The sequence below is a fragment of the Etheostoma spectabile genome, chromosome 16 (assembly GCF_008692095.1).
Source record: "Etheostoma spectabile isolate EspeVRDwgs_2016 chromosome 16, UIUC_Espe_1.0, whole genome shotgun sequence".
Classification (NCBI taxonomy): domain Eukaryota; kingdom Metazoa; phylum Chordata; class Actinopteri; order Perciformes; family Percidae; genus Etheostoma; species Etheostoma spectabile.
This window is the reverse complement of record NC_045748.1, coordinates 124145-149279: the sequence shown is the minus strand read 5'-3', so window position 1 is coordinate 149279 and position 25135 is coordinate 124145. Positions and strand designations below refer to the sequence as shown.

Below are 25135 nucleotides of genomic sequence, written 5' to 3'. Positions count from 1 at the left end.
TGTGTGTGTGTGTGTGTGTGTGTGTGTGGATGAAACGTGCTGTCAGGAATAGAAAGATAAGACGAATCCTCCAAAGTGAGGACAGTTGCAGCTAATGATTATTTTCATTCAATCTGCCAGGCATTTTCTAGATCAATGGTGCCATATAGGTCCGTTAAATGTCAGAAAATAGAATAGAATTTCCCAGAGCCCATGGTGATGTCCTTAAAAATTGCTTGTATTGTTTGACCCAAAGGTCAGTAAACTGTTGCATAATTCAAAAAACAACAGGTAATGTTTTCCTTTTTGGCTTGAAATGTGTAATTTGATTATTAAAATTGTTTTAATGTCTGCTGATTGACTAATCGATTTATGATCTGATAAAATTGTTTCAACAGTTGTTTTGATGTTTAGGCCTAGTTGAGGCTAAATGTTAAGTTAAGGTTAGTGTAGCATTGAGGCCTGGGTTAAGGGCAAAATGTAAACTCAGGATTAAATGTGCTGATACAATATACAGTAATAGTATAATAGTAATAGATAGGGAGAAAATCAGATATGATATTCTTGACCAAATACCTCTTCACACTTAGATTTTTGTTAAATAATCATCAGTAATATGGACATAATGTCTAAGTGGTTGAAGGCAAATAATAGAACAGCTACAACAATCTGGTAAGTTCAGAAAAGTACATCACTGTAGTAATGCAGCCTTTGAGTCTGTGAAAAGCGCTATATAAATTCCATGTATTATTATTATTATTATTATTATTATTATTAAAACCAGTAAATAACAACATTTATGTCACATCTCGATATTACGTTATCGAGAAGTGACATAAGACGATAAATCTTATGTCAAATCTAAGACGATATCTAATCTCATATCACGATATCGATATATTGCCCAGCCCTATCTGTGTACTTTGAATGTTAATTTTCACCTTTTTAAACGTTGTTTTTATCTGATGACTGTGAGCCCCAGTGTCTCTGTCTGGTAACCACATCATGTCAATACAATTATTGTCCACATTGCTATTTTAAACACTGTGTTGTATTTTGCTCTTGTGTTTACAGGGACTGCAGGTGCAAATTAGCTCAAAGCTCAGGTGGATGATTGGAATTGATGAGGTTTTAGTTCTAACAATGTCATTATTGATTCTGCTTATTGCTCTGATTCTTTATCAGTTCCCTTGTTGAATCCTACTTAATATTCTGGGGGAAAAAAGCAGGCCTACACAGGTTTTTAGTGTCAATGGTTTTATTGTCTGAATACGTTGTAGATGAAAGGAGAGAACATTTGTATATGATTCGTTGTTGTTTAGGTTTCTTCGTCAAAGTGAAAAATCTGCTTAGCCCGCCTGTGTGGGTAACGGACGTGCTGCTCAGTTGGGAAGAAGAGTGTCAAATACATGGCATTTCTGGAGTTTAAGCCCATGTTGTGTAGAAGGATGTTTCAGCTTATTGCTGGTGTTTCCACCCTTACTTGAAAGGATCATTAGTGAAATGAAGCCATGCTTTGGACCGTTTCTGCCTCTCTACCATTACTTCCTTTATGCTGCAAGTTTTCTGCAGCGTGGACACTGGAGTTGGAAGTCACTGTTTGTATTGCACAACTGTCAGAAAAACACGTCGGCATCGATACAAGGAATTTCTAAGCTCGTAGCCATACATTTCAGATGGCTGCGACAATGTGGAACCAGTTCTCCGTTCTCTGATCTTATTTGATTGTTCGTGGTAAATAAAATGAACGGGGAACGCTTCAACCTGTTTGGTCATCAGATTCCCAGATCTGATGACTTTGGGTAAAATACTGTCTAAAAGCACCAATAGTCTCGTCAGCCCCAAAATATCAACATATTATTGGCATTGCCTAGAACTTTGTGACATTTTAATAGACTACGTGGTTCCATATTATCTGTTAATATAATAAATGACATGTACACAGATAATGAAAATATTTGGTTGCATTGGAAATGCAGTCAAAAATATTGTTGCATTAATAACATATTTGCTTCACAAATATGGCCTGATTTTAGGCATACAATGGAGAAAGTTATATATGTAAATGGACTGTATTTATAAATTGCTTTTCTAGTCTTAACAACTACTCAAAGAGCTTTTACATAGTACATTCACACACTGTGGCCAAGGCTGCTGTACAAGGTGCCACCTGCTCATCAAATAAACATTCACACTCCGATGCAATGCATTTGGGGAAACTCAAGGTTCAGTGTCTTGCCCAAGGACTCTTCAACGATGGAGCAGGGATCAAACTACCAGCTCTCCAGTTGGCAGACATTCGCTCTACCACTGAGCCACAGCCACCCCTATAGGTTTGGGTGTCTGACACTGTCAGTATAAGATCAGCAAGTTAATGGGCTAGTAAATCCCCCACCCTGCGGCTTTCACTGCAGCATGACAGATGGAAGAGCGCTCCCAGCTCTAAAGGCCTGGACTTTTCAATGCCCTGCTGCTAGGGTCATCTATGACCCCCCCCCCCCCCCCCCCCTCCTGTGTGTCACTCAATCATTGCCATCCAGTCCTAAACTCCAGGCACCCTCGCTCCTGCTGCGTCCCTTCATCTTCCTTCCCCAGCAGTTGTGGTTTGTGCTCAGATTACAGGATAGACGTTAACCTTTTGAACCTATCCATCTTCTCTTTGTCCACTTTTTAAAAGTCTAGAATTCATATATCTTCGCATGTAAGATGACAACCACATCAAGGCTGCGGTAATTGACAGTGAGTTAATCATTAGTTTTCTAAGGTTACAAGAACGTCGATAAGTGAAGTGATGATGAGGTGAAAGCAAGTATGAAAATTCAAAAGGATCCAGTTTTCCCTTATAAAGCATGTTAAGAATCACATTTTATTAGCAGTTCTATAGCAGTTCTTTAAGCAAACGAATAAGGGAAACGCTTGAGATAATTCTTCCAGAAATTTGTAATAATCCCAGTATAAAAACAACAATAAGGGTTTGTCTACAGTAGTTGAGATCAGCACCAGTTCAGTACAGAGGTGATTTAAGGAATCTTAAGGAGAAAAATGTAGATGTCTCATGTATACAATCACATATTTATGGATTCCTCTAATCATTAAGGTCAGATAAATAAATGATGAAAGCAGATTCGGTGAAACATGGAGCACTAATGACAAATGCTTGTAAGCTTTTATGTAGGCCAGCCTTAGCCTTTTCCTTTCTTAAAATACCGCTGTACAGTTGTGTCCGTTGATGACCTTCTCTGGAAGCAGTTTATTATTCCTAAAGCATAGTAGAATTGCGTTGTTGTGCCCTTCCTCGGTGCGTTGATGACACAGGCCACAGCCTGGGATAACTGATGGTTACTTTGATGGCCTCCTCATATTAAATAAATACCCAAACTGGGATTCCTACTCACAGAGGGCATTTATTATTCAGATTGCTACCCTATCCGTCTCTCTGTCAGGTCTTATCTGATACCAGAGAGATGTCCCTCCTTGCCCTTCTGCCCTGCCTCATCCGCTTCACCCTTCCTCTCTGCCATCTGCCAGCTGCTTGTGAACGGATGAATGTGGTACAGATTAAAGTGCACTGCACACCAGATGAATCCCAGAGGATTTAGGTATTTACTATTAGCAGTATAGGGACAGGGAGTCCCTGGCCTGATACCCAACATCCCTGTAATATTTACTTTTTATGTCCTTTAGGTTATTTTCTAAATTAAAACCTGGCAGAAACAGATGAAATCAAGATTATGTCAGCTTGAGTGTCCACAACTTTTGCCAATGGAAAACCAAAAAAGAGCCACGCAGTAAAAAGGGGGGAATTTGGGTCTTCTTTGCTGCATCGCAATGCCACCCTGTTCTAGCTCTAGGAATGTCTTTGGTAGCTTTTTTCCCCAAGGTTTACAATCAATTACACAAATGTGGACAACTGCAGAAGTAGTTGTGTGACTAATGAGTACATAGAGCTTGCAAGAGAAGTTCAAACCTTTTCACATGTCCATATACCTGGCCAATCTCTCCGACTCCTCCAAGGGGGTTCCAGATGTTGTTAGGCAATTTGACGGTGACATGTCTGAAGCATAGTGAGGCGGTAATAAATAATCTTTAATCTTAAAGAATGTCAAACAACAATATTATGAAAAGCCTATATCCCAGACACGTGGTGATGTCTTTATATTGCTTGTCTTGTCCAACCCACAGTTTAAAGAAATTCAGTTTACAATGATTTGAAACAAAAAACAGCAAATCCTCATTTTTAGGATGCTAAAACAAAAGAACGTTTGACATTTTTGATTTATTGATTTTATTTTCTGAACATTCTATTGACTAAATGTTTGATCAAACATAATCAACAGATTTTTCTGTTGGTATCCCATTGTCCAGGCTTTCCTATGAGCGGGGCTTTCTGTGAGATAAGGGGAGCATGTTCTGAAAATTGGAGTTGGATCACACCCCAGCCATGAGCAAAAGGTATCAGGAAGAGGCATCCGGGGAAGCAGGCGAGGAACACAAGGTTGCCTCAAGGAGCAGGCAGCCCAACGGGACGTCTCTTGGGGACCCTCCTGTACGTCGGTCCTGGAGGCCGTGTCAAATGCTCAACCAGGATGGGGAACTGAATCCCCATCATCATCACCATCATCATCAGCCTCCTCACCAACACCAACCACCCACAGGTCGCGGACCAAATCGGCATCGCCGGCGGCCTCCATCAGGACAGGGCCAGGCTCAGAGTCTCGGTCAGGACCCAGCGGCAGCTCCTTCCAGGCCAGACGGGGAGGAGAGCCGAGACACTGAGCCCTGTCCCGTCCAGCAACCCCGCCCTGCTGTCATGCGTTACCGCCGTCATGGCGACCCTAACCCCAGACTCAGAGGGCACAGAATAAGGCAACCAATCAGAGAAATGCAGGACTCTTTGCCTGTTGCGGATGAGAGAGAGAGTCCAGCAGAGGTGCAGGTACAGCAACGCTCATCAGACAATCCTGTAACAGACAAATTGCAGGACAGGGGGTCTCCTCACCTGACTCCCATTGCAGTTGTTACCCCCACCCATCTCTCACCTGTTCCTGCAACCCAAAACATGCACCCTCATCCCCAACACACTCTGCCTGCTGAGGCAGAAGAGGACCTCCAGGAGTGTAAAGTAGAGTGTGAAAAGGAATCTGAGGAAGTTAGGGAGAATGATAAAGATCAAGAACAGGCGGAGGATGATGAAGACCACCGCCCAACCCCAGGTCACTCCAGCTGCGGCCCTTATGACGTGCAGACAGTTGATCACAGAACAGAGCAAGGTGCAGAGAGAGTGGAGGAGGATCAGGAAGAAGCGATGGAAGATGTAGTGGAGGACATAGCAGCTCAGGGAAGCGAAATTACTGATCTCTGCTCTGACACGGAGAGCGCCGCCTCGCTCAGTATGGACGCACCTCTCCACAGCCCTCCGCCGCTGCAGTCACCAACTCCTCCTTCGTCCCCTGAGGTTCCACCTTTCCCCCAGCTGGACCACTTTAGTGAGGACACCAGCATGAGCCCTGTGCCCGACAACGACCTGCTGTCTGAAGATGAAGATGATGATTGCTCTGAGTCGTGCTCGCCGTCTCACTTTACTTCCCGTTCTGACTCCTATCCGAAAACCTATGCAGACTTTTATACAGAGTCCCACCAAAAATCGTCTGTCTACAAGTCGTACTCGGAGCCCAAATCCCATCCTAACTCTTTTCCTGAGCCCCTTAAGACCTCCTACCCCGATTTACAAAAAGAATCTCGCAGGCAATCTGGTTGGAGGACTGAGACTAATGAGGCCCAGGAGGAGTCCCGCCAAGAGCCTGTTACCAGCCATAGACAGGAGAATGTACAAAAAGGGGCGCCAAGCTCCCCCACCAGGGGCTCGCATTATGCACCAAGGCAGGGCATAGAGCGCGGTTCACATCATTTCCCTCTGGACCGTTCTGTTGGCTGCCGGCTGCACCATTATGACGGACAGTCTGACAGCGAGGGGGACAGCGCCAATCAAAGTCCCGTTCCCAAAAGTCGCAGGCAGGCGCCCAGACAAGCAGAAACCCAGGCTAAGAGCCCCTCTTCAGGGCAAAGTAGCTCAGGAGAGCGGAGTGCTGGAAGTCTCCAAGTGGAAGAAGGTTCAAGGGGCTCAGGAGACGCCATCAGCCTTGCAATTAAAGACATTAAGGAGGCGATTGAGGAGGTGAAGACTAAGACGGTCCGCTCCCCCTACACACCTGACCAGCCTGTGGAGCCCATCTGGGTGATGAGGCAGGAGGCCAGCCCCACAGAGGAGGTATACCCACCGCCAACTACAGCTGACCATGTAAGTATGACTAAAGTCATTTTTAAAGCTTACTGTTTTTCTTTTTAATGTAAGATACATCTCCAAAGGACTCACAGCCATATTTGCTCCTGTTAAAATAATTAATTGGCTCATCGAAACGGTTTTGCTAGCCTACAATGTAGCTGATGTTGCACTTTCTTAGATACATAACAAATAAGACGTTTGGAAATGGGAGCAGTGTGGCTTTGGAAGATACAATCAGGGTAACAGTTCTTTGCACTCAGCACCTCCTGAAAAAAATTGATTATTTTAGAGGTGAAAATTGGTTTCCACAGTTTTTTTTTTAACATCAATTTTTGGTTTTCCTGTTTTGCACAGTTTACAGTTTAAAGGAGTTTTGTGACGGCTCATAAAAAATGGGAGAAACCCCCAAAGTGCTGCTAGTTATTTTGCAGATCAGCCCTTGTTGTACAGAATATGTATGCTGTTAATGATGGATTTTTCTTTAATCAGGTTTTTTAACACTCTGAATAAATTTCCATAAATTTGTGAATCTGCACTGACTCTTTGAATCTTGCACCAGGCGCAGCGCAAAGCACAACACAAAAAGTATCTTTGCTAGTTTAAAATTTCCCGTCCAGCGCACACATCGTTTAAATAGCAAATGCCCTGGACGCATCTGTGTATCCATGGGCATGCTGGTCTTACAGGGAGGTGTGTTCAGGTGCGTTATTGGCGTGTTGCTATGTTAAGGCAGCGGATAGTGATCTAAAATTGACCAACAAAACCCTGGTTTAAAGTCAATAACGCAGCATTTCCTTGTTATTTTAACAGCGCATTAGTAAAATACGCCTCAGCCCGTGCACAGCACTATGCTTGTTACACACATAGCAGCAGCAGCACACAAACATGCAGAAGATTAAAAATAAAAATAAAAATATTATAATGTGAAATAGTATTATGATATGATCTGTTCACGCGTTTTCACTTTACGCAGGAGCAGGTCAGTTTCTTCTCCTGAATACATCTCCTTTCTGCTTAGAAAATCCTCCATCATAATAGCAATGCGCCAAACGCGTCTGGCTGTTAAAGGGAATGCGAGATGACTCTCTGATTGGTTTATTGCATATTACGCCCACAACACACCTATGATTAATGAAGACATTAAGTACAACCCTTTTGAACCCTGCGCCTGGCGCACTGACCCTTTTTTCGCCAATAATCTATCAAAAGTGGATTTGTACACGCCGTGCACTTAGATCGTTAAAGTAGTGCCCCTGAACACCAAAGTCACAAAATAACCCAAACAAACTAACCAATCGAGGCAGTGGTAGACAAGCACAAGGAGTCTGGTGGCTTTGAAGAGCGTATAGATGGATATAATGGCTTCAGTTGTTATTTGTAAGGGCTCTCTGAATGCAAGATAAAGCGAGGAAAATATTCTTAATATAACATACACCATTTTTTTTACAGTGTGCTTTTTTACCTGCTGCTTCCGTGTCGGTACTTCTGCCTTCTTCTCCAAACTGGGAAGAAGAACTATGGAGAAGTACCTTGTACAACCCCAATTCAAATCCAAACTATCCCTTTAAGGCTGTGGTCAAGGAGTTTGGTCTGCAGTGTTGCAATAATTAAATTAGAATTGTATTACTCTCAATTCATTTTGTGTTACTTGGATTATTGCCCAAATCCTGAATCGTGTATCGTCTGAATAAGGTGTCAACTGAGTTTCTGTAGGTGCTTTACAGTTTTAAAATATTTAAAATATTAAAAACTCCTATGTTTCTATTTTCTCTCGTTTCCTTCCCTCAGTCTTGCCCTATCTCCCCCAGTAAGTCGGTGCCTGAGTCTCCATCCCGCTACTCCTCAGTTCCAGTTCGGGAGCCGGTCAGTCCACTGAGAGTTGAGTCAGCCAGAGCACTTCATCCTCAACATTATCCCCAACAGCAGCCCCAACACAGCCATCAGCACCACCGCGGCCACCATTCACAGCAGAGGGACACGGCAAGGCCGCCGCAGACATACACACAGCCGCAATCCTACACACACATGCCGCCTAATTTGCATCACCAACGTCAACATCAGTTTCAACAACAGAATCAACATCAGCAGCAGCTTCCAGCTCAGCGGCCGCGGCCTCCACAGCCTCAAGTTCAGCCACAGCCTCCTCCACAGCCGCCCTCTGTCCAGGAGGTGAGCCAATAAACATTCAGAAATCCATAAAATATAGAAAAAAAGATCTTTCTAATAACTGAAACGTACATCAGTATCAAAGTAATCCACTGACAGTTGTCTGCAAATGCATTATTACATTTCATCCAGGGGACCTTTAAAAGACACTACTTTTAGTTCTGTCAATTTGCCGAAATGTAAACTAGTACTGGCTAAAAAATGGGCACTCACTGAATCTACTGCAACATGGATGAAATGTTTTGCAAAGGCCGGCATCTTTTACAAGGTGTTAATCTGCCAGCAGCTGAATGGCTGACATCAGTAAAAGTCTTAAAACCAGAATTTTAATGAGAGACCTGCAGTATATGAGTCGAAATAATAAGGATGGTGATGGAGTTTTCCCTTTTTGTGCCTTCTCAGCTTCGCAGATCTCTTCCTTCGTTTCCAACATTTGTGGACGGTGAGTGGACTCGCAAATAAAAATCTTAATATTATTCTCAGCTCCATCTCCATTCTTTTCATCTACTGATATAAAGATGAAAATTATATTTTATAGTCCTTAAGTTTAATTTCTTTTATAGTCGTTGCTGTGTTGTGTATAGTTTTTTTTTACTTCATTGCCATATCTTCCCTTTATAAGCGGTATGGAGTATGTTTGTGTTCCAGTTTGTTATATGCATTTGTGTGTAAATGTGCCTAACGAGTGCATGTGGTTCATGCAGTCCCGGGGCCGTGCGACCCCGAAGACCTTATCGACGGCATCATCTTTGCAGCAACCTACCTGGGCTGCACCCACCTGCTCTCAGAGAGGACGCCCACAAAGAGCGCCCGCATGCAGCAGGCACAGGAGGCCATGAGCAGAGTCCGGGTGAGTGCAGGCTCCAGCTTATTTAATTAATCCTGCAGTCATATCGTAGTGGAGGAAGAATATGGAAATATGTGGCCGGGTTCACTCACTATTTTCTTTATTTTTTATTTTTATTTATTTATTTAACCTTTATTTATCCAGGTAAACTGTTTGAGAACCAATTCTCATTTACAAACATGACCTGGCCAAGAGGCTACAGAAATAGATATGAACATACTGTACAACTTTACATAGTCAAACACATGACACATAGAACAAGCAACTGAATAAAAAGGAAATAAACATACTGTAAAACTTTACATAGTCAAACGCATGACACATAAAACAAGCAACTGAATAAAAAAAAGACAGTCAACGAAGAAAGAAAGAGAATAAGAGCTTAAATATGTGTGTATAAATATGGTTCATGATTGTCAGCAGGAACAAGAGTCAACAATGTAATTTTGGAGGTTTTGCTTAAAGGTGGAGATTGGGATCAGAGATGTAAGTTTCAGGGTATTTTGTAGTGTATTCCAGTCATGTACTGCTTAAAAGCGGAAGGCATTACGTCCAAAGGTAGTAGAGGTAGGAGGGGTACTAAATTTAATCAAATTACTCGATCTTGTGTGATAGGTGTTATGAACGGCATGAAGAAGAGATAACAAATAGGGAGGTGTCTTGCCCAGGATCGTCTTGTATATAAAGAGAAACCAGTGACGCCTTTATAGTCTTTTGTTGTCCTTTGTCCTTTGTTGTCTTTTGTGGAGGAAGGCCTTCCTCCACAGCACTGAGGAGGAGGGTCTGGCTAGTCCACACAGCATTCCGGGGTGGGAGAAAAACATGCTCTGGTTTATTGGCATTTCTTTAAACCAATCACACGTGCCGCTGCAAAACAGCCTCAGGCTTTGTTGGAACATGTGTACTTTCAAAGGTGGAGCTCTCAGGATGCCTGCTAATAATAATAATAATAATAGATAATTGTTTTGTCATCGCATCGTAGCCGGAATCTAATCAAATCGTGAAGTGCCTAGAGATTCCTCAGTATAGGAGGAGTGATTTTGGACACTGTCTCTTTCTTGACAACATGGTCATGTTCAAGAATCTCCCAACAATATCCAATTTTTAGTTTTTAATTACATTAGTACATTCTTTCTTTCTGTTGAACTTCTCCAATACAAAGGCAAAAAAAAAATCCATTTATGTGAATTGTGTAGAGCCAAAGATTTATTTTCAGGTGGGTGCTTAGTGAGTGAGGAGAGAATGACTCCTCAAAGAATGTGTTTATCAAACATGAGGTAAGCTTTTATTTTTGTATCGACCATAGCGTGCATTGTCACTTAATGACCTCAAGGGGCTCAAAGATCAAACCACAGCTCCTCGGTTTGGAGCTACATTTTTTTAACACACTTGGACACATCATCAGTGATTCAACTGTGGTTTGTTTCATATTTGGCTCCTTTAAAGTCAGAAAGCCTCAGCATGCAACCCAGCCAGTGGGCAAAAAAGTGCCCGGGTTTGTACACAATGCATCATCCACACATCACTGCTCCTCTGGATGTTATATATAAACTAATCCAGGCTGTGAGGCCCTGGAGACCACGCTTTCTGTTCCAGTCGCACTGCATGATGTCACACGCATCATGCAGAGAAAATACACTTCTGACTCTGATCATGATGATTAAACATTAAGTACATCAGCACATATGAATGTGGCTTGTATCATGCATGATTAAACATGGATTCACATAAGAAGAAATATCCAGTGATTATTTTTGGTAACACCAAAAAACACATTTGTGCTACCGTTGTGAATGTAGCTGGAGTCAGTTGAGGGCAGCTGGTGTCAGGGAGTGAGTGTGAAAGATGGCTTACTGGGACAGTGTAGCATTCTGACATAGAACTGTGTGAGCGGGAGAGATGGGCATTTAAAAGAAGCAAGGATAGAAAGTCAGAAGCAGTAAGAGGACATGAGCTGAGCCAAACTCTGCTTTCTGGACGGCTGACGGACAGATCCAGGACATTGTCTCCATTAAGGTCTGAGAAACCTACAGGGAGGGAGACATTTAGAGAGTGTAATGGTGATGGGATACACAGTCATTTTTAGATCACTGTCTCACAGGCTGGGTGAACTGGCATCGCACTTGCAGAGAGGCAGTGATGCGACTCAAAGAAGTGGCTGATACAGAGTACCGATCTGATACCAGTACTTATATTTTATTTATTTTCTTTCTCCCCTAAATTTAAATTCTATAAACCTCTTTGTCTGGAACTGAGGAAGAGGTTTGGGTACTCAAACATAATATATTTATAATTTAAAATCACTAAATTTGGATTTACAGGGTTTTCATTGCACAAGAAGGGTATAACAAATTGTAATCTGAAAAGTTACTAAAGCTGCCAGACAAATGAGGTGAAGTAAATAGTACAATATTTGCCTCTGATTTGTAGTGAAGTAGAAGTATCAAGTAGCATGAAATAGGAATACTTTAGTAAAGTACAAGTACCAAAAATGTGTACTTAACGTACATTTATATAGTGAGTCAGGGGTAGGGTTGGGTACCTGTCACATTTTCATCGGTACCGGTACCTGAAACTCTGTTCCGGTACCTTTTTTCAGTAGGCAAGGCAAGGCAAGGCAAGGCAGCTTTATTTGTATAGCACATTTCAGCAACAGGGCAATTCAAAGTGCTTTACACAAAATCAGTTAAACAGATAAAACACTAGTACAAACAGTTAAAAATCATAAGCATTAAAAACTAATAAAACACATGAATAGACAGTTAAAAACAAAATAGAAACATTAGGACACATAAAACACAAGAATAAAAGTTACAGTGCAGCATAAGTACTGTAATTACAAAACAATTACAAACCTATTTATCCTATTTTTTTGTTTGTTATTTATTTACAACATTTTACACTCTAAAGAAATTGAACAAAATAAAATCCCTCCCTCTCTCCTTCCAAACCCATCCCAACAACTTTAAATTAAATTGAATAATAAAATAATTTCTTACTCACTGTAACAGTGATCCAGGTAGAAACTAAGGCCATTTTAATTTTAAGATAAAATAAGCCTTTATTGTCTCCCATCGGGGAAATTTGTTTTGGGCAGTTGAGAGAACAGAAAATGGCGACACAACAGAAAATGGCGAGCCAACTCACACAAATACACAGTAGGCATGCATAAAACATAAGCATACACTATGTCATCCCATGCTTTAAATGATCTGATCTGATACACCTCACAAGACCCCCTACATTTCCTCACACTCACAGCAGAAGAGAAGAGAACCCACTACACATACTTCCCCTCATATTGCACTTAATTCTACCCAGATTGCACATTTCCCATAAAATCATGCCGTGTTCAGTAACTTTTGTATTACACAATGCCCAAATTCATAATTAAGCAATACCATATCAAATTAAAATATTGCAAGTACCCTCTTTTGCACATGCTACAACCATAATATTTATTATAGATAACAGAAATCTACTTTAATCAAATCTCTAATGATGAAGGCGAGTGGACAGGTTTTCCTTTGAAACCTTGAAACCACATAGATTCAGTTAAGCGAGCACATGGTGGCATTAGCCAACATTTGAAAACACAAACCCCAAGCTGTCATGAGGCGTCGGCCACAAACACATGAGGCCGCTTGTCTTTCTTCAGGGTGGTTTTCTGTCACATTGATGAAGAGGAAACTTTTGATCATGTTTGCTGCAGAGGCCTCTGGCAGCCTGCTGATGCCAGATGTGATAGACAGCAACATCACTGTCCTCCCACACGCACATACACACCATACACCTTTAGGGTCCTTTTGTTCTTTAATTTGGCATTCGGAATAGAGAGAGTCTACAGTGAGGCGATTGGGCTGTTGTCGATGCACCCAAAAAGCTGTTGTATTGTGTTGTCGTCTTTCTGAATCTCTATTGTGCTTTCTGATCACCGCAGGCTGCTCAGAAACAGGCAAAGAACAGGAAAAAGGTATGTATAGTTTGTTTCCTTTTGTCTATCTGTGTCATGTTCTGTTTCATGTTAAAAAAAATCAGACAAATGTGAGTTAGACGAGAACATTGGTGCAGATGTGATTGACATTGATTGTACCTTTTTGTTTGTCGCATGCAGGTTGCATCCCTGTCTGTGTTTTTTGCTTTCGTCTATATTTGTAGCCGTTAGATGCGATGACTCTTAACAGTGATGATGCCTGCTCTGCTCTCCGTTGCTCTCTTTCATCAACCTGTTGCTTCTTCTGTTCTCTTCTCTTCTTGTTGTCTCTCTGCGGCTGTGCAGAGCCCCGACGGGGAGCCTCCATCCACTGCTGAGGTTGATTTGTTCATGTCCACGCAGAGGATCAAAGTCCTCAATGCAGACACTCAGGTAGAAACATGATAACGTGCATTCCTTACCTTAAGTCTTTCTATATATTAGAGGTCTGGATCGATAAATCAATTCAATGATCCATGGTCCAATATTATTGATGCAAAGTGAAAATATCAATACATATCAGTACATAAGATGCCCCTTTTTTAGATTCCCTTATATTAGATATATTAGACTCCTTTATATTTATTAGAGCTCAGTAATGAAATTGTCAAATCATATTTTAGTTGCTTTTTTGGAGTTTATATACTTAAATGTTACTGTGTTAAATGGACATATGATATCATCTCATAATGATCACAGGCCCCTGAATTGAATTGAACCAATTCGAAATTGTATAGTGACAGACTTTAAGATTTCAGCAATTGTCCAAAGAATCAACATAATATTGTTTTGTGATAAAACTTGAATTACATCCCTACTATATATACCATGAATCCTTCTTGAGGGACGACAACGTCATTGTACACAGAGATTTGAGCATTAATTAAGAGTACCTCATATCTTTTATTTTTGGATCACTAGGAGTCTTTAATGGACCTGCCACTGAGGACGATCTCCTATATAGCCGACATTGGTAACATGGTGGTGCTGATGGCCCGGGGGAAGATGGTGCGCTCCCGCAGCGCGCAGGAAAACCTGGACCACGCAGCCGAGCAAACTACCATGAGCCACGATGACAGACGGCTGTACAGGATGATCTGCCACGTCTTTGAGTCTGAGGATGTGAGTAATTGAGTAATCTGTTATTGTTGTACTATCCTAATCATATAAATCATACTGTTTTCCACAGGAAACCTTTTTTTTTCTTCTTTTTACCCCATTTTTGAGCTGTGGTAGGGTGACAGCAAACAGAAACCACCACGGCTGACTGGATATTTAAAGCAATATTTTAGGTATGTTTACCAGTGGTACAGACCCTGGTTAAATTACCAGTCTGACTTTTTCATCCTTTTTTTCAACATACTATGTGATCCGTTTCCTTCTGAAAAGTCTGCTTTTTTAAAACCAAAATGGCTCAGTTCAAAATTTTCTTCCAAAACATGCTTTATACTATGACTTATTTCGACATGCTATACTATGACTTTATCACTTTTTTTACATACGATTATTTCCTTAGATATCATTGTCCATCGCGATGATTTACTGTAAACATCGTCAAATGACAATTTAGGGGACATCACCCAACCCTATATACTATGAGAGGTCATTACTAAATCAGTCATACAATCTGTCATTGTGTTACTTATGTATGGAATTATGATGAAAACTAGACATTGCATTCATACAAAAAATTAAGGTGAATGTTTAAAATCTAAATAGCTAAAGCTAAACTGCTTGTTCAAGTTCAATAATGCTAAAAGATGTAGAACATTGTACGGTTTGAATTTATTTTATTGCTGAAAGTATGAATAAATAAAGAAGAGAGAGCTGTGAGAAACATTTTTTGAAGTGCAGAAATATGAAACAAATTGTACGAAAAACCTTAATTGCAATGCACTGTTGAAAAACCAGTTGGAAGATTTAAAAGCTAAACTGTGTTACATAAATAGGCTAAGAGCTGAAATACAGTGCTAGAAAAGCTGGAAACTAAACTGTAATATTGTCATGAGTGGAAGTTCAAATGACTTGACTGAAAAAGCTGTAAGAAGTACTTTTTTATTATTATCAGACATATACATTGCAAAGAACAAAAAAGCATCACCCTAAGAGCTGAGAGTTAAAACATACTACCTGCAAAGAAGGGGGCTGAATAGACAAAATGCATTAATTAAATGCATGTTCAAAAAAGAAGAGTATAAGATAAGTTAAGCATGGAAAATGCAGATGGATTGTAATTTTATACAAACTGAAGTTTACTGAAATGTAAGTCTTTGAAGTAACTTTCATTTTGAGTAACAAGGTCTGACGCTGGCAGCCAAAAACACTATGGCTGCGGTCAAATAGTCAGTTTTGCAAAGGAAGGTTTCTAACAGAGTGAAATGACCCTGAAGTGGCTATCATGATAAAAGCTGTTCAAATTGTCTAAGTGATAAGGAAAGGTGCTTACTTTGGTACCTCTTTTAGCATCTTCACGAAAGGATAGGAGATTATTCCGCCTCACAAGTCCTTGCGGCAGTAAAAGTTAAAGTGACGCATTACCATTTATAGTAATGTATGTCGAACAAAGTGATTGTAAAGTACATTGAAAAAAGTGATTTTAAAAAAAGTATTTTATAGAATGTTGGAAAAAGTGATAAAAGTCATAGTATAGCATGTTGAAAATGGTATTAAAAAAGTCAGTGTTTGTGATAAAAAGTATTTTTTTTAAATTATTAAAATGTGTCTCTATAGTATGTCAAAAAAGTGACAAAAGTAATAATATAGTATATCAAAAAACATCATTGTATAGAATGTCAACAAGTCAATGTACAGTATGTCAAAAAAGTCATAGTATGGTATGTCAAAAAAAGTTATTGTTTTGTATGTTGGAAAAATTTATAAGAATGTCGAAAAAAGTCATAGTATAGTGTGTCGAAAAAGTAATTTTATAGTTTGTCAAAAAAAGTCATTGTATAGTATGTTGAATAAAGTAATTAAAAAACTAATAGTATAGTATCTTGAAAAAAGTGATTAAAAAAGTCATAGTATAGTATGTCAAAAAAAGTGATAAAAATGTCATAGTATATAAGTATGTTTAAAAAGTCATAGTATAGTATGTTGAAAAAATTGATTAAAGAAGTGAAATTCCCAGCCTAGTGGTTGAACCAGGGATTGAGTCTGCAGAGTCTACTTGGAGTAACACTTACCGCTCAGACACCATACACCATAATATAGTATGTTGATAAAAGTCATAGTATAGTACATAAAAAAAACCTCATAGTATAGCATGTAAAAAAAAGTCATAGTATAGTATGTTGACAAAATGGATTAAAAAAAGTCACAGTATAGTATGTTAAAAAAATGATTAAAAAGTCATAGTATAGTATGTCTAAAATAGTGATTAAAAACAGTAGGTTGAAAAAAGTCATAGTATAGTGTTTTGAAAAAAAGTGATTAAAAAAGTCATAGTCGAAAAAAGTGATAAAAAAATCATAGTATAGTATGTTGAAAAGAGTCATACTATAGTATTTCCAAAAACCTCATAGTATTTGTATGTCGAAAAAAAGTGATAAAAAAAGTCATATATAGTATGTCGTCAAGAGTTGTCGTACAGTATGTCCAAAAAGCTCATTGTATAGTATGTTGTTACAAATTGATAAAAAAGTCATAGTAAAACATGTGAAAAAAAGTCATGGTATAGTTCGTCAAAAAAGTCATAGTACGTCAAAAAAAGTGATTAATAGTATGTCAAAAATGTGATTCAAAACAGTAGGTCAAAAAAGTCATAGTATTGTATTTTAAAGAAAGTGATAAAAAAAGTCATAGTAGTAAGTCAAAAACCTAATAGAATAGTATGTTGAAGAACTTCCAAATATAGTATATTGATAAAAAAGGCAAGGTCCCAGCCTAGAACCAGCGTCTGAGTGTACAGTGGAAACTGGTTGCTTTAAGCAGCACTAACCTCTGAGCCCCCATACACAACAGCATAGTATGTTAAAAAAACATCATAGCATGTCAATATAAAAAATACCGTGCCATCCTAGACTGGTGATTGAACCAGTATCTAAGAGTGCTCTGCCTACCTTTATTTGGCGTAGCACTTACCTCTGAGCCACCATACAAGACAGTACAATATGATAAAAAAGTGATAGTATAGTATGTCGAAAAAAGTCACATTATAGCATGTCAAAACAAAAAATCTCATAGTATAGTATGTTAATAATGTAGTATGTCGATAACATTGATAAAAAGGTGAAACTGTAGTATGTCAAAAAAAGTGATGTCATAGTATGGAATGTTGAAAAAGTCTTAGTATAGTATTTTTTCGAAAAAAGTCATACATCAAAAAATCTCATAGTATAGTATGTCACCAAAATTGATAAAAAAAAGTCATAGTATAGTATGTCGGAAAAAGTCATAGTATAGTATGTTGAAAAAGGTCATTGTATATAATGTCTAAAAATTCATAGTATAGTATGTTGTTAAAAAGTCAAAGTATAGTATATCGATATAAAAGGTAACATGCCTGCCTAGATTGGTAATTAAACTAGTGTCCAAGTGTGCAGTGCCTACTTGCTGCTTCTAATTTGAGTAGCACTAACCTCTGAGCCACCATACAAGACAATGTAATACATTAAAAAAGTCACAGTATAGCATGTCAAAAAAAGTGATTAAAAAAGTCATAGTATAGTATGTTGAAAAAAGTGATTAAAAAGTCACAGTATAGTATGTAGATGAATAAGTCATAGAATAGTATTTCGAAAAAGTCTTAGTATGGTATTTTGAAAAAAAGTGATGAAAAAGTCATAGGATAGCATGTCGAAAAAAGTCATTGTATAGTATGTCTAAAAAGCTCATAGTAACAAAGTCCCTGCCTAGACTGGTGATTGAACCAGGGTCAGAGTGTGCAGTGCCTCCTTGCTGCTTTTATTTGGAGGAGCACCCACCTCTGAGCCACCATACAAGACAGTGCAGTAGGTTAAAAAATATCATAGCATAGCATATTGAAAAAAGTGATTAAAAGAGTGATAAAAAGGTCATAGTATATTATGTAAAAAAAAGTCATAGTACAGTATGTCGAAAAAAGTCATTTTGTATATCAACAAAATTGATAAAAAGGTCATAGTATATAGTAGGGATGAGCCGAGTACCCGGCTGAAATGAGTATCCGGTACGGATAAAGCACTTTTGCCGAGTACAAGTATTATACGAGTAATGCGAGTCAATATCCGTGCTCGGATTCAATGAAAGTCTCCATTGACTATGTCTGCGTTCTGTGATAGGCTAGTCACAGAGCTAGTCACAGCGCCTCTCCAATACACTATTCTGTGATAGGCTAGTCCCAGCGCCCCTCCCCTACACTATTCTGTGATAGGCTAGTCCCAGCGCCCCTCCCTACACACACAGATTTATTGTGTTGCTGTGTGCTGCTCCGCTCACACGCACTCAGGACAAAGAGAAGTTAACAGCTGTCTCTCCGTCAGGTCTGCGGGGCTTTCCCGTTAACATTTAGGGTTTTTTAAGCTTCAGGTTTGTTTTACTTCGGTTGGACTAGACCTAGTAACCAGGAGACTCTGGTAACCGTGGTTTTTTTTTCAGACATAGTGCTTGGTAGAATGCTACCGTCGGAGTTTTTTTTTTTTTTTTTTTTAAACGGCCTGCTGGCTTTAACAGTTTTTTGAGTGTCTGAACTTTCTTGCTGTGTTTATAAAAAAAAATAAAAGGTAGTTGCGGTATAATGAATATATTACAAATTAAGAACACACAAACATTCAACCCCCTGCCCCCATCTTCTCTTTGTTCTCTCTCCTCTCTGTACTCTTTACTCACTAAAGCACACACAATACACAGACCTGGTGTGAAAAAAAAAAGAACCAAAAATAAATAAATGATCACAGTGATCATAGAAAAATTAAAAGTTAAAAAATAAAGTTATATTGTTGAGTATGAAAACTCTTGTTAATTACATTTTACTTAATAATTGCAACCGCATTGTTGTATTTATTGTTGCAAAACTTGTTATATACTGTAGGCCTATATAGTTTGTTTGTTACCATGACAAAACCATTGATCTGAAGCACGATGCTGTCATGGAAATAGTTTTCTAATTAGCAATAAATATAACAATTTATGATCAACCCATATCAATTGCTTGCTTAAAATAACATACCAGTTAAAGTCCCGCCCATTTCAAGACAACCAGACCCACTTCCGGGTTAAATCTGACCACTTCCTGGTTAGGCCCCGCCCAGTCCGAGTACGGATCCGGATACAGATAATTCATGTAGTAAACAGATACAGATAATGCTGTACTCGCTCATCCCTATATGTATATAGTGTGTCCAAAAAAAGTGATGAAAAAATCATTGTATAGTATTGTAGAAAAAGTGATAAATAAATCATAGAATAGTGTGTTGAAAAAAGTCATGGTATAATATGTTGAAAAAAGTGATAAATAAGTCATAGAATAGTGTGTCGAAAAAAAGTGATAAATAAGTCATAGAATAGTGTGTCGAAAAAAAGTGATAAATAATCATAGTATAGTATGTAGAAAAAAAGTGATGAAGAAGTTATAGAATAGTATGTCGAAAAAAGTCATAGTATAGTATGTTGAAAAAGTCATAGTATAGTATGTTGAAAAAGTCGTAGTATTGTATGTTGAAAAAGTGATGAAAAAGTCGTAGTATAGTATGTCAAAAAAAGTGACGAAAAAGTCATAGGCAAGGCAAGGCAAGGCAAGGCAGCTTTATTTGTATAGCACATTTCAGCAACAGGGCAATTCAAAGTGCTTTACACAAAATCAGTTAAAAACAGTTAAAAAATAAAAACAGATAAAACACGTGAATTAAAAATAAGAACATTAATAATAATAATAATTTTGACTAATATAGCGCCTTTCACAAACCCAAGGACGCTTAACAAACAAGGGGGGGGGGGGGTAAGAAGTGGCCATTTTTATGTGGCATTAAGATATATAAAACACAAGAATACAAGTTATTAGTCATTTAAAGAAAGGCAGCATCAAAAAGAAAGGTATTCAGCCTTGATTTAAAAGAACGGAGAGTAGCAGCGGATCTGCAGGTTTCTGGGAGTTTATTCCAGATATGAGGAGCATAGAAACTGAATGCTGCTTCCCCCTTTTTAGTTCTGACTCTGGGGACAGAAAGTAGACTTGTCCCAGATGACCTGAGAGGTCTGGGGGGGTCATGGTGTAGTAGCAGATCAGAAATGTATTTTGGCCCTAAACCATTGAGTGATTTATAAACTGACAAAAGTACAGTATTTATAGTATGTCGAAAAAAAGTGATGAAAAAGTCATAGTATATTATGTCGAAAAAGTCATAGTATAGTATGTCGTAAAAAAGTGATGAAAAATGTCATAGTATGTAGAAAAAAGTCATAGTATAGTATTTATATATAGCGTAGTGATTGAACCAGGGTTGAAGACTGCAGAGCCTGCTTGCTGGTTCTGCTTGTAGTACCACTAACCTCTTAGCCACCATACACTATAGTACAGTATGTTGAAAAAAGTCATAGTATAGTATGTCAAAAAGCTTCATAATATAGTATGTTGATTAAAAAAAAGGTAAAGTCCCAGTCTAGATTGTTGATTGAACCAGGGTCTGAGTGTGCAAAAACTACTTGCTGCTTCTAATTGGAGTAGCACTAACTTCTGAGCCACCATACAACATAGGATAGGATAGGACTTAAAAAAAATTCATAGTATAGCATATTGAAAAAAGTGATTAAAAAAGTCATAGCATGTCAAAAAAATTCATAGTATAGTATGTCTAAGAAGCTCATAGTATAGTCTGTCGTTAAAACGTGATAAAAAGTCAAAGTATAGCATGTCAAAAAACCTCATAGTATAGTATGTTGAAAAAGTCATAGTATAGTACGTTGAAAAAGGGATGAAAAAGTCATAGTATAGTATGTGGGAAAAGTGAAAAAGTCATAGTCATTATATATTATGTCGATAAAAAAGGCAAAGTCCCAGCCTAGTGATTGAACCAGTCTGCAATGCCTACTTGTGCCTTCTATTTGTAGTGACCTCTGAGCCACCACATATCATAGAGCTGTGCTTAAAAAAAGTCATAGTATAGGATGTCAAAAAAACTTGATAAAAAAAGTCATAGTATAGTATGTTAAAAAAGTAATAGTATAGTATGTTGAAAAAAGTGATTAAAAAAGTAAAATTCCCAGCCTAGTGTTTGAACCAGTGTTTGAGTCTGTATACACCAACATACACCATAGTCATATTTCATATGTCAACAAAGCTCATATGTCATTAAAAAGTGATAAAAGCTCAAAATATAGTATGTCATTAAAAAGTGATAAAAAAGTCATAGTATAGTATGTCAAAAAAAGTCATAGTAAAGTACATCTAAAAAGCTTATAATATAGAATGTCGAAAAAAGTCATACTATGTTGAAAATAGTGATTAATAAAGTGAAATTCTCAGCCTAGTGATTGATCCAGGGTTTGAGTCTAGTACCTACTTGATGGTTCTCATTGGAGTAACACTAAACTCTCAGCCACCATACACCATAGTATATTATGTTGAAAAAAGTCATAGTATATAATGTCGAAAAATGTAAATAAAAAAGTCACAGTATAGTATTTCGAAAAAAGTCGTAGTATAGTACGTCTAAAAAGCTCATAGTATAGAATGTCAAAAAAATAAATAAAAATGCCGATCTCCTAGCCTGGTGATTGAACCAGGTTTTACGTCTGCAGTGCCCACTTGCTGATTCTAATTGGAGTAGCACTAACCTCTGAGCCACCATACACCATGTCATAAAGAAGGATACAAAGTCATAGAGTAATATTTAAATAAACGTTATTCACAGTATGTCAAAAAATTATTAAAAAGTCATAGTGTCAGAAACACTCATACCACAGTATTATTAAAGGGATTAAACTGTCATAGTAATAAAAGAAGAAAAAAAAGTCATATAATAGTATGTCCAAAAACTATGTGTATTACAACCTCAGTTTCATTCTTGTAGATTTGTTTCTCTTTCCTATATCAATAATAATATGTTATTCACTATGTTCAAATCTGGGAACATTTGTCATTGCTAAAAAACACCTTGTTGTGTATTATTTATTGTGAATACTTACATACACATAGCTAATCCACTTCATTATGTTTGGGTGTGGTGTGCCAACATATGTGAACAACCCACCAAGTATCCATCCATCCATCCATCCATCTTCATCCTCTTATCCAGGGTCGGGTCGCGGGTGGAGTAGCTCCAGCCACCCACCCACCAATTAGTCCATGGTAATTCTGCATGGTAAACAGCTGAGCCTCTCCCACCTCAATATCTGTAAGAGCACAGGTGAAACAACTCAAACCATTCTAGCCAAACCCCCATCATGTCAGCAATTCAATTACATTTTATTTGTAGTGTCAAATCATTATATACATTATCTCAATCAAGGGTCCTCACAAGCTCTGTAGTGAATGCATATGTCTGTGTCTTTAAGTTGGATATAAACCAGGGTTGCACAATTAATCCCAATTTTATCAAATTCAAATTTTCAATATCCAAAATTGCAGAGGGCACCAAACTATTTATTTAAAGGCAAAATATAGGTCAAACCATTCTGGTGCTGTAGAGATGTCCCAGCCTACAAATCCTATCCTACAGACAAAGAGAACAAAAAGCTTTGTTTGGTACAGGTCCTTGCAAAAGCCACACAGTAAACATTTAATTTCAATATTTTTCTACGATAATAACATAAAAAAATAATCATTCCCTCCCAAATCATGAAGTATATTGCAATATCAGTTAAAAATAATGGCAAATAGATGCCCAGATAGCTCAGTTGGTGGAGTGGGTGCCCTTACACAGAGGTTTACTTCTCTATGCAGCGGGCCAGGGTTTGACTCCGACCTGCAGCCCTTTGCTGCATGTCATTTCCCTATCTCTCTCCCCTTTCATTTTGTCAACTGTCCTGTCAAAAATAAAGACCTAAAATGCACCAAAATAATAATGGCATTTTCTCATATTGTGCAGCCCTAATGTAAACATGCTGGGTAGAGTAAACTCCCACAGGGACTGTAATGGTTACCGTTGTCCTCATCTTTCCATCTGCCAGGCCCAGCTGATTGCTCAGTCCATCGGTCAGTCTTTCAGCGTGGCCTACCAGGAGTTCCTCAGGGCCAATGGCATCGACCCAGAGGATCTGAGCCAGAGGGAGTACAGCGACCTGCTCAACACTCAGGACATGTACAACGACGACCTCATCCACTTCTCCAAGTCGGAGAACTGCAGAGATGTAAGTGAAGCAGCGGAGGCAGCACGGTAACAGCAGGAGCTTTTCTGTCTGCTTTTCACTCCATGATGTCATTTGTAGGACTACTTAACAGTGGTGGAATGTAACTAACTACATTTACTCAAGTACTGTACTTAAGTAAATATTTGAGGTACTTTTACTTTACTTGAGTCTTTTCCTCTTCATGCCACTTTCTACTTTTACTCCACTACATTAATCTGACAGCTTTAGGATAGTTACAAAACACACGTAGTTTAAAAAATATCATGTTTTATTATGAGTTAAAATACCCAACCATGTACAGGCCTACAAGTCCAGCTGAAATTATTAGACCATAAAACACTAAGTTGACAAAACTGTTCATCGTGTTCATCATACTGTTATTATTTACAGTTTTTAAAATGTGAGGAACTTTCAACATGAAGTACTTTTACGTTTAATAGTACATTTTCCTGACGACATATACTTTTACGTTTAAGTAACATTTTCAATGCAGGACTTTTACTTGTCAAGGAGTATTTCTGCAGTGTGGTATTAGTACTTTTACCTAAGGTAAAGGTTCTGAAAACTGCTTCCACTGCTGCTACTTACGTAGGAGAGCTCTAAAGATTTGAATCTCAACAGTAAAGCTTGTGTTTCCACAGTTTTTCCAGCAATAGCAAAGCCTGTTTCGCTTACAAATGAATATTCTGAGTCTTTGGACAGTTGTCCAAATGAAGCTGTGCGTGGTTCCCGGCAGGTTTACATTGAGAAGCAGAAAGGAGAGATTCTGGGTGTGGTGATAGTGGAGTCGGGCTGGGGGTCCATCCTTCCCACCGTCATCATCGCCAGCATGATGCATGCTGGTCCGGCTGAGAAGTCCGGTCGACTCAACATCGGAGACCAGATCATGACCATCAACGGGACGAGTCTGGTGGGTTTGCCGCTTAGCACCTGTCAGAGCATCATCAAGGTAAGCTGCTGATCACAGTTCAATACTTTTTCCTTCCATTCTTTAGATTCCATGAAAAGTTCACTTTTTTAACATTAATATGAGTTCCCCCAGCCTGCTAGAAACGACGATAGGTGTAAACCGAGCCCTGGGTAATATCTAAAGGCTCAGGGGGGCTTGATGTGAAATTCAGATTCAAGATTTCAGATTCCAGGCAAGGTTACCTCCCCTTTCTCTGCTTTGCCTGCCCAGAGAATTTAGCCCACCTATGAGAGAGAGAGGCATAATGGCTTTGAAACAAGTGGCAGTTGATCAAAATTCACTGTAATGATTGTATTTAAATGAAATTTTTTATAAGATTATTACCTTCAAACCAACACCGTTTTATAGATATAGATGTGGGTCCCAAGAACAAAGCTAAGGTGCAACCACAAAAAACAATTCAAAACGCTTTACAGACAACAGTATTTGTGCACCAGGCAGCAGGACACGTCCTGAACACTTGCTGTCTGATTTAAAAGTGCTTGGTTGATCATAATCTTTTAGAATTTTTTTAAGGCATTAAATTATTAAAATTGCTGGGAGCAGTCATGCAATGCGCTCCGCATACCATGGTACCAGTAACTACCTCCCTCTTGTTCTACTGTGTGTGTGTGTGTGTGTGTGTGTGTGTGTGTGTGTGTGTGTGTGTGT

General features: G+C 38.7%; 1 protein-coding gene across 1 annotated transcript in view; it reads left to right on the top strand.

Annotated features, from left to right (window-relative positions):
• The window catches only part of LOC116703859 (amyloid-beta A4 precursor protein-binding family A member 1), a 27890-nt gene that overhangs the window by 1056 nt on the left and 1699 nt on the right, over positions 1-25135 (top strand). Inside the window, exons 2-10 of the mRNA XM_032538840.1 lie at positions 4345-6277; positions 8051-8431; positions 8831-8870; positions 9133-9278; positions 13216-13248; positions 13555-13641; positions 14170-14370; positions 23335-23514; positions 24251-24463. Of these exons, the coding sequence (XP_032394731.1) occupies positions 4421-6277; positions 8051-8431; positions 8831-8870; positions 9133-9278; positions 13216-13248; positions 13555-13641; positions 14170-14370; positions 23335-23514; positions 24251-24463 (3138 nt within the window). The 5' untranslated portion in view covers positions 4345-4420. The remainder of the gene's footprint in view (positions 1-4344; positions 6278-8050; positions 8432-8830; positions 8871-9132; positions 9279-13215; positions 13249-13554; positions 13642-14169; positions 14371-23334; positions 23515-24250; positions 24464-25135) is intronic.